Source organism: Centropristis striata, chromosome 8 (assembly GCF_030273125.1).
Source record: "Centropristis striata isolate RG_2023a ecotype Rhode Island chromosome 8, C.striata_1.0, whole genome shotgun sequence".
Taxonomy (NCBI): domain Eukaryota; kingdom Metazoa; phylum Chordata; class Actinopteri; order Perciformes; family Serranidae; genus Centropristis; species Centropristis striata.
Window position 1 is genome coordinate 30,426,559 of NC_081524.1, and position 10,337 is coordinate 30,436,895.

At 39.4% G+C, this 10,337-nt stretch overlaps 1 protein-coding gene across 1 annotated transcript; it reads right to left on the reverse strand.

The window, feature by feature from the left end:
• Positions 1 to 4,081: 4,081 nt before the first annotated feature.
• trhra (thyrotropin-releasing hormone receptor a) lies at positions 4,082 to 10,070 on the reverse strand. Its single transcript, XM_059339390.1, has 2 exons — positions 8,976 to 10,070; positions 4,082 to 4,838 (listed from the first exon to the last, which is right to left on the reverse strand). The coding sequence occupies exons 1-2, from the start codon at positions 9,780 to 9,782 to the stop codon at positions 4,398 to 4,400; spliced, it is 1,248 nt and encodes a 415-aa protein (XP_059195373.1). The 5' UTR covers positions 9,783 to 10,070; the 3' UTR covers positions 4,082 to 4,397.
• Between the last annotated feature and the right edge of the window lie 267 nt (positions 10,071 to 10,337).

Below are 10,337 nucleotides of genomic sequence, written 5' to 3' on the forward strand. Positions count from 1 at the left end.
AAAGTATACATTATTTTTATTTAAGTTCCCAGACCGTCGGCCACTTATTACTGAACTTCACGACTTGTTTCTTTGTACCTCGATACATTATTTATTGTACTGGTACACTGTTCATACAACTCAGCTATACGCAAGTGGACTCAGGATTTTATGTCAAGAAGAAAAAGGTAAAGCTGTGAGAAAATAAATATGTTTACAAATGACTTGAGTTGTCAATTAAAAAATAATAATAATAATAATAATTATATATTTTCATCAACAAGATCTCCAACCTAAACAACAGAATGGACCGTTTGTCAATACCAGCCATAATAACACATATGAGCGTTTCATGGCTCATGGTGCTGCAGAGCGTTCTAAAAATAGCACAAAGGTCATTAAACATACAAGTACGGTTTGCAGTTGTAAAAAAGGCTGCAGTTTCTTTGAATTTAGGCTACAAAACCACTGACCTAGGTTTAAGGGTAAAAACTTCCTGGTTAGGTGGCGTAAAAGACAGCTTAAAGAGTAAATAAATGGTGAAGTGAAGTAGTTACAAGGGTGCTGTGAGCCCATAGACTGTATGGGTGAGCCACGTAAGCTACGTTAAAAAAAAACGTGATTCACAAACCGTGATCCACGGATGTTACGTAAAAAACGGAAGTTACGTACAGAAGTCATTTGTTTTCACACAGGACATGAACCTTGTTCTTTTGGATGAAAGTCCGCCGTTTGTTCGAGTGTGACATCCGCCGTCGTATTTTGCTGCCTCTACAAATGCCCTATATTGATATTTGAGGGGAGACCAGTCTTTCCATTTATAAAAGTGTGTTGAGGTAGACTTTGTTAAACTGTCTTTTCTGTATTTTACATAAGATTACATTTGGGCCACCAAAACTGTACTTTGGACACCAAATTCAGGGTCTTGGTAGCCCGCGGGACCACTGCCTCACAATGTTAGCATCTGTCCCTGAACCTCACTGGTGTCTTGCTGAGAAAAAAAATCTTATTTTCATTTTATTTGAAACATCTGTTTTTGTGTAGAAATACCACTCTCCTAACATGTGGAAAAAAGTGTTGTGAATATTTTTTTCTCATAAAAACAGGTTCTACCCTGAGAATAATATAGTGTACGTGTGGCATTAAAATTTATGGCGGGAGTGCACACAGCTGATGAAATGTTACAGCAGTCGTCAATTAGTGCCTCTGTGTTCCAAGGACATTCTCCCACAGCACATTAAGCCCTTTCCAGCTCCATATCATCGCACGGGTAATTATTATAATACATACTCTAGTGTTAGAATTATCACTTAACCAAATTGAGCGAGGTTTGATGAGTCAGATATTTCCTACAGCAGCTGAACATAAATTGCATTGGGTGTCATATTGTTTGTGTTGAGAGTACGGTTGGCCTCTGATAGCTTCAGTAAGATGAATTTGTGTCAGAGCAGGCGACCACATGCTGAGTGACTGCAAAACGAAGCCATCGGCCCCTCTGATTGATGTCCTTCGTGTGGTCATAGCTCATACAGCTCATACAGAAGCTATCTGTGCCTGATTCATGGCAGTCTTGGATGAGGCAGTTTCTTCAATAGCTGCTGGTAATAGATCAGTAGGAGGTGGAGGTGCAGGGAGCAGGATGAAGAAAGGGATCATCTTACGAGACAGTAAAATGTAGCAATAACGCACCATCCACGCGGCACTGCAATTATCCTCTGTTTATTATTGACAAAGAACATTACAAAATACAAAACAATCCATCAAACAGCAATAGCAGAAAAAACCTTGAGACAGAAATTTGCACAAAGCAGCGCCTCAGATGAAACTACATCAGGTATCAGATTTTGTCATCTCACAAAAGCTTCATGTGTTCATGTATTCATGCTGCAAACTGCGCACCATGCACAACAGAGAGCATCTCCATCACAACTGTGTGGCATTTTCCCCAAAAACAAAATGCATTTCAACCAACAACAAAGGGAGAAATTAAAAGAAAGTGCACAAATGAGTACTTTAAGCTACAAAACTGCTTCAAACCTTTTTTTATTTTGTCACATATTCAAGTTTGGAGCATCATCTTCCACTGACTGCTTCGAAAATGATAGAAAATCACGCTGAGGGAACAATGGATCAAAACAAGCTTTTTTTAAAACTTAGAACTACTTAATGGCACACATTTAAAAACACAATATTGAATTAATTTCACATCGCACTGCACAATTTCAAGCAACTTTACAGTATAGACAAAATAGCTTGCTGCTCAGTTTGAACCAGGTTTCTTTCATTTAGTTCATTCAGTATTCATCTCCTCTGAGTACTGTTTAATAGCTCAAACTAACAGCAGAAGACTCTTCTTTTAATAGCAGGGTGAGCTGTATACATACTGTGGATTGCACCAACTTAAGTATGGCACTTTGCGATTTATTTACACATTCCATCATTGCTCTGTGGGTTTTGCTGAGCAGATAAATCACAGAAAAGCGCTGCACTCTGCAGTCTCAGGCAATATCAGTGAATTACTGCCACGACAGTTATCTGACGCTTTGATGAACAGCCTCTCTGTCTGCACATGAGTGTTACACATTTCTCCCACGTTATTATATGCTGACCGCTGACCTTCACAGAGTCAATATTGGTCATCTTCACAGCGACCAAAGCAACATGAAGCACTGTTAAGACTAAAGTCTACACAGAATCCTGTTTAGGAGGCTTTGAATTGACACAGCAGGTTTAAATGAGTGTTTGTAATATCGTTCCTTGGACCATTTCAAAAGGTCATGTAATTCCACATCTGTGCTTTTCTCTAAAGGGGTGATAAAAAATTTCACGGTGTTGTGCATTTGCATTCGTTTGAATGACATGGTTGCTGGTGGGTGGTGAGGACCATGAACAAACTGAAGAAAAGACTGATGCTACAACTGAGATTTTAGCCTACGGCTGGGTGATAGAAACACTGATTATAAAAGAAATGTCCTTGATTAGAAAACTTCAAGATACTGTAGATAAAATCAAATTGCTTGACACCTTACTATTGCAAAAATATACATACCACCCAACCCCACCACAGAAACAAAAATGTATCTAACCAGTCATATGCAGTCTTGGGCAAGTTACTTGAAAAGATAATATAATTTACATACACTACGTACTATTAATTTAAATACTTTATTAATCACTCAACAGCAAAAGTAAGTAAGATTAGTTACATTATTCCTAATTAAAGTTTACTTTTGTAACTCAGCCCAGTCCACTGATTACTTTTAATTAACTTGAAAGCCTCCACACTCACACATTACATCACATGCATTTAACACGCGAAGAACAATAAAAAGGAACAGCCAGCTTTAGTGACTGCATGAAGTCCTGTGCTACGATGTTCCAGTGTGTTTTTGCTCCCTGTACTGAAAGTCTGCTCTGCTCTAAAGGTTTCAGGGCTATTTTCTCGGCTTCTGGTTGGCTTTTCGAAGACAAGACTGACCTAATCTAGCTTTTCAAGGATATGTTTAAATCTCAGATTTCAGGGAAGACATCTCCCCCTTCAGTAGAGAAATGTGGAAAAACTCTGCACAGACATATAGGAGAAATAAACATTTAAAAAACACATATTTGAGAGCATCTGTGGAGAAACAAGGTAACAGACACTGCTATGATGTTACTTTGGCTACCTAGAGCCTGTTAAGCCACAAAGTTGATGAGACAGTCCCAAACAGAGCTAAACTAATGTCATTTAGAGTCATGAAGCAGATGGTAGGTGATATAGGCTATACTGTCACCAGGAGGACTGGAGATACCAAGAACCAATTTAAACTTGAAGCATCACCATCTGATAATGCACACACCAGTAATTAGACCCACACCTAGGAGCGAGGCTCTCTCACCCCACAACAAACTGTAACATTAATATTTTAACTGATGAACGTCACTGACTGAAGATGTAAGCTCCTCGGCTGTAAACATTTTACACAGTGGGATTCAAAGGGATAGACTGACAGGATTGAAGATTGTTTATTTTTGTATAATTCAATAATTTAACTACGTATTCTGTCTGTGCTTAAACATTTCTTGGTCATTTTTCTGGTTCTGCATCCTCCTAGGGAATGTTTTGTCATTTTACTCAGCCAATGGAAGCAGTTAGCTTCCGTTCAGTTGCTGTTTGGAATCAATAAACTGTGTTTTTGCAAGACTCGTGAACGCTCCTGGCACTTTGTACAAAATGCCATCAAATAGCATCTTATTTTGCAACTTGTTTTTTCCAATCAAATAAACATTTCCAAGAGGAAACACCTTGGTGAAATTAAAGTGGAAGTGTGTGGGTACTTTTAATTAAAACCTTTCTAAAATGTCCCATGGGTGACTGAGTCCATACTGCAGCTGTCAGAGTCTCTGCTATCCTTTTTGGGTGGAAGGTTTCTTTTTAATCAGGCTTTGACATCACTCCCTGACAGGGACGGCTCTGCAAACGGCATCTTCTTGGCATCTGGCAGGATGCTGGCGGGTAAGTACTGATCTGTCGGCGTGTTTAGCTCGTCCATTTCAGTAGTGAAGTGATCGGGACTTTCCCCATTGGACGTCTCCTTGATGACACTGTAGGTTAGTGCCACGCTGTAAGAAGCTGGTTTCTCCATACGCTGAGGGCCGCAGTGACACAACTTCTTAAAAGCAGAGCGGAACTTCTGGGACATGACGTTGTAGATGACTGGGTTGATTGCGCTGTTAAGGTAGATGCAGAGACGGCAGAAGAGCAGGAACCAGGTGTCCAGGTAGGGCTTGTGCAGGAAGGAGTTGACCACCACTAAGGTCCGGTAGGGCATCCAAAGTAAGGCGAAGAGGATCACCACCACTGCCAGCATCTTTGTCACCTAATAAAATTCAGTCATGTGTTAAAAAATGCCATCACAAATTAAAATCACAGAAAAAAAATGACAGTAAGACTCGAGGTTCACTATAGGTTCTTTTCTTTTTCTTTTCTTTTTTTTTTTTTACAATCAGGTGTTATCATGTTGAAAGACCTAAATGGAATTCAGCCATCACTATTTCTTTTCAGCATATATCATATCATATATCATCTTGATTCCATAAAATTAAACCTCATTTTCACACTATTTCTGGTGAGCATTTTCCTAGAAATAGCCTCTCAGTGTATATTTAGATACTACCTATATAGTTGTTTGTTTGTTAGTCCGCCCTCATCCTGTGGGATTCAAATAATGCATTTATGTATCGGATGCTACACATCAAGGGAATTCCTGAAGTGTTGAACCAATCTGCACCAGTAATCACAGGACTCACCAGATCAACCAGGACTGTGATAGATTTACGAGGTCATTTCCAAGAAAATAACAGTCATTTTCACCAAGTTGCCTCTCTCCACTGAGGCAGGGAAATCTATATGTTTTTTAATCCAAATGACAAACTTAATCTTTCGTTTGTGAACACAGCTTCATCTCCACCTGAACACTTGACTCCTGTCAGCTTGAGTATGTTTAATGAGATTAACATGGAGCAGCCACACTCCTCCTTAAATACTGACAGCGTGACTGGAATTTTGATCGGACTGAATGCCAGAGCCACATTCGGAAGTGCTAAACGTTTGGCTGGGTGCTCCTCTTAAAACTTATAGTACGGTAGTCACCTACCTACCTAAGTTAAATCACCCCATATATTCAGTTATTTTTCATAAGAAAAATGACCACAAACAGATCAAGACATGTAGGACTTTTTTCCTAATTACCACTGTCACTGCTTTTTTCCCCTTCACAAAATATATTATAAAAAAAATAATTTTGAAGAAAAAAAGTTTTTGAGTTTCTGTATGGAGTCATCCTACCAAAACCAATCACATTTAATTCATACTTTTATTATAGTAAATCTATTTTATCTTTACTCATATAAATGGGATGCTCTCATATGTCGGTGTAGCTCAACTGACTTTCTAAAGAGTCGCATTATGACATGAAAATTAATGCAAATACAGACATATATTAAAGACAACTGGAAAACTTTTGTCAGGTAAGAGATGATGACCAAGATCAAACCAAGTTCCTTGGAAAAAGTTTTTCATACCCCTATTGTCGATTCATAAGAAGCTCATTATTTATTCAGATGTTATTCATTTCCAGCCAGGGAGACTGATCTGTATGCACAACTTAACAAAGCCTGGATTTGTTAATATAATTACCAGATGAAAATATGATATGAAACTCATGTGCAATTAAGTCTTATCCATATTTATGTTGTGTAATCTCAGCTGCATTCAGGTGAAGATAATTAGATTGGATAGGGGCGCTGCCAGTGTCACCAGTGAAATGAATGCTTAATCCTGGATTCTCATTACTTCCTGACCTTTAGGTAATTCGGTAAGGTACATGGTAGATCGTATGTAATGCGTCCACAGGAACATGTGAAATTGTACATTCATGGGTGGGTGTCAGTTGAGATTCAAACACAAGTCATACTGAGTTGGGTTTAACTGATCAGACAAGCCAATAGAGCTTGTCTGATACTCCTCAGGGTACCACACCCCTGTCATTCCAGGAAGGTTTTTTCCTATGATCTGATAAAGAAACTTCTAGCTCGACTGTCTACCTGTGTGTCTGGAAAGCTGTGTCTGAGCCTTCAGAGCATTCTGCTCTATTTTGGAAAGAGTAGAAACTATTTGCAGGGTGTAATCAGTGTTTTTTTATTGAAAAGATCAGAGGTGGACCAAACAGTCTTAGAAAGTGAGGTTAATACGTGAAGAGAAAAAGTAATTTATTATATAAAAATGTTTTTTTCCGGAGCAAGTTTATTCAAAGTGGCTGCACCATGAGTCCCAGTAAAGAAGGCTTTTATCAGTATACACTAACCTTTATACAGCACACTATAAAACCCTGTTGTGTCATCACTTCTGTTGTATCACAACACGTCAGTTGTTTTAGAGTTTTAGAAAAGGCTGATCAGTTCAGTTTTACTGAAAAAAAACAGTGTCAAACTGAGTTCTGGTGCACTTTACTTACCTAGACTCAATGTGAAAGTAAATGAATGCTGGCAGCACTTTAATGCACAACAGCATAATACTCAGATAAAGTGACCTTGGGGTCAGTTGTAACATTTTCAACAAAAAAATATAGCAAACAACTTAATCAGAGAATGTGTTTTAATTCATTATAGATACACATGCCTCATGTGTCAATAGTTAACCCTAATGTTGTATTTGGTCCCTGGAGATCCTAGGTCATGTATGACACCTCAAAAACACACTTAACATTGTTTTATCACCATGATTGTTCATGACTCAAACTAATCTTTTGAGAAGTGTGTGTGAAAATGATTTTGAATTGATTACTTATTTCAGAACTCCACTATAGGTCTTTGTTGTGTCAGAATTGACAGAATTGTCTGGCTGCACCCAGTATCATTCTGCTATAGGGGAAATGATGCTTTATCTTGTTTGTATTTCTCATCACGATGGTCTTGCACAGTGCTAAGCCAAGAATGCAGCAACGGTGCCCTTGAAAAATAGATAGCACGGATATGGGCTGCAAAATTAATAGAATTTTACTGAAATCTCTCAATTTTTTCAAGGTAAAATATTAGTAAGACCACCTTTCTGACTTTCTGACTTTCAGTGATGTGCTGCAGAGATGCCCTGGGCAAGAAGAAATGTTTGTTTGGTACAGATCCTTGCAAACAATCACACCATCATAAAATACATTTTTCAATTAAACAAAAATAATGACACTAAAATGATCTTTCCCTCTAATACCATGAATCATATTGCAACAGTATTATCTGTCAAAATTATTGCAATTAAATATTTTTGTTTAAAAATTCTGTAGCCCTAGTGGATAAAACAGAGTACATGGAAAATGTTATTTAAAAGACTCGGCTAATTGCAGGCTTACAGTCTGCTGAGTCAGAGAGATGTTTGGCTCAGAGCCTCCAGATGAATACAATAGATTTCACCCAGTTCAAACATTATCACACCATTGAGTGGGCGTTATTAGAGGTTGAGGTTAGAAGGGGCCTGCTCCACCTGGTGGGTCCAAAAGGCAGTTATCAGCCCATTTAATGGCCTGCTATATTATCACTGTGGGGTGCTGACCTCTAGGGTTAGGTGTGAAACTTTTTATGATGTTTAATTAGATTTTTATTTATTTATTCATTCATTCTTTATTTTTTTTCAGTTATCATTTCTAGGATTGGTTTACAACATAATAGTCTACATTGTACACGGTCGCCCATAAAATTGGAATTTTAATTAATTTTGTTTTCAGACACAATCCTCTGTTAATTGTGGTTTCATTTTCATTGTGATATGTTTGGAAGAGATTGATGAATAAAGTTTTGAGAAGATATACACTGTATCTGTCAAGAATAAATCACATTGTCACAATCATTTCATGGAAAGAGATAAAATAAATATATTTTATTCCAACTTTATGTGCGACTGTGTATGTATAATGAATAATAATGTTAAATATTCTTTGATTAAATTATTTGTTTAAAAGAGGAGTTTCCTGAGTACCTTTGCATAGTTGTGTCGGTGCAAAATCAGTGCACAATCCACCCACATAAAAAATGTATTTTCATTCCAGCTCAAAAATCCGATATATCGGCTGCGATATGAGTACCCGGTGAATTTTCCCCCTCTAAAATCGGTATCTGTCTCAAAAATCCCATATCGATCAGTCTCTACTTATAATATGTTTTGTGAAATAAATATTTCTATTAAATTTGCACCATTCTTTGGTAGGCCTACTCAGTTGTAAAAGGAAAACTGATAATGGCATTATTTTCTCAGTAACTTTTTCTTTTTGTTTCACACTGCCTGTCTGAGCCCCTGATATCATTTAAAAACTGAGCGTGAGGGGGTTGAATGACATCACTCAAACTTGCTTCTGATTGGAGGAAAATAAAGTGAGCTGTGGTCCAGCTGGACCCATTCCCTCTACAAACACAATCATTTACGCGGTTAATAATGAACTATTACAATGAATGCGCAAACAGTGTCCCACCTGTCTGCGGGAGGCGGCCGTGGTGCTGCTGGAGGAGCAGGTGCTGACCATCCTCCCTCCCTGACTCATCTCCTTCTTCCACTTCTTGGTGCTGCCTTTGGGATCTGAAGGCAGCGGGTTGAGGAAAAGTATCCGGGCGATGAGTCCGTACAGCACAGTGGCCAGCATGAGAGGCAGCACGTAAAACACGGCGAAATCTATAAAGTAAATTGGCAGGTAATAACTCCTGGACACCTTGTAGGCGCAGCTAAGCAGCACCACGTTGTCGTACACCAACTTTTTTGTATCTGATAGAAAAAGCCACATGACGCAGTAGACGGAGGTGAGCGCCCACACCAGCATGATGATTTTCTTCGCCCTGGATAAAGTGCACAGGAATTGCGCTTTAATGGGGTGGCAGATGGCGATGTAGCGCTCCACGGTGAAGGCGGTGATGGAGCAGGAGGACGCGTTTATTCCCAGATATTGGAAATAGGTGATCCCCAGACAGCCCGCGTATCCGTACACCCACTGTCCGTACAGGGCGTCGCTGATGTTGGGAAGCCCCGCTGCCGTCAGCACCATCAGGTCAGCCGCGGCCAGACTCACCAGGTAACAGTTAGTGGGAGTCCGCATGTGTTTGGTGGTCAGGACCACCAGTATGACCATCACGTTCCCCACGATCCCCAACCCGCATATGAGGGACACCAAAAACACACTGACCACTTTATATTCAGCTGTGAAGTCAGTCCAAACACCCAGGGTCTGGTTCCCCTGCACCGACGAGTCATTCTTTACAGTCATGTTATCCATAGTGAGGTTTTCCATTGTAAACAAAATTAGGCACTCAAAAAATATCACAAGAATTCATGTCAGGGCCCAAATCTAATGACCACAGATCCCCCAAAAAACTTCATTTCATCCGCATGTAATCCAGTCAAACTGCATTTTTTTCTCCAGCAAACCCAGTTTCTGATGTTGCAAAGCCATCACATGCAACTCCTCTGTGCTTTTCCCATGCAGACATCATTTAAAAGAGCAGGTTGATGATCGGTTGTTTTAGTAGAAGTTTGGTGTTGCAGGCAGCTCCGCGCCCTGCTCCTGTCTCACTGCTCACACAGTCATGACTGAGAGCTTCCTGCAGAGCCTCTGTGCTCCTGAGAGCCTCTTACACACACACACACACACACACACACACACACACACACACACACACACACACACACAGTGAGGTCACAGGCTCCCACTGTAACCACCGACTTATACTGTCTTATGTAAGTAGCTTAAATTAATTTTGTACATACATTTGTAGGTTTTTTTTAAATACATTTGCCAAAAATTACAACTGATGCTTAAAGGATTGGTAACACTACATTACAGCTG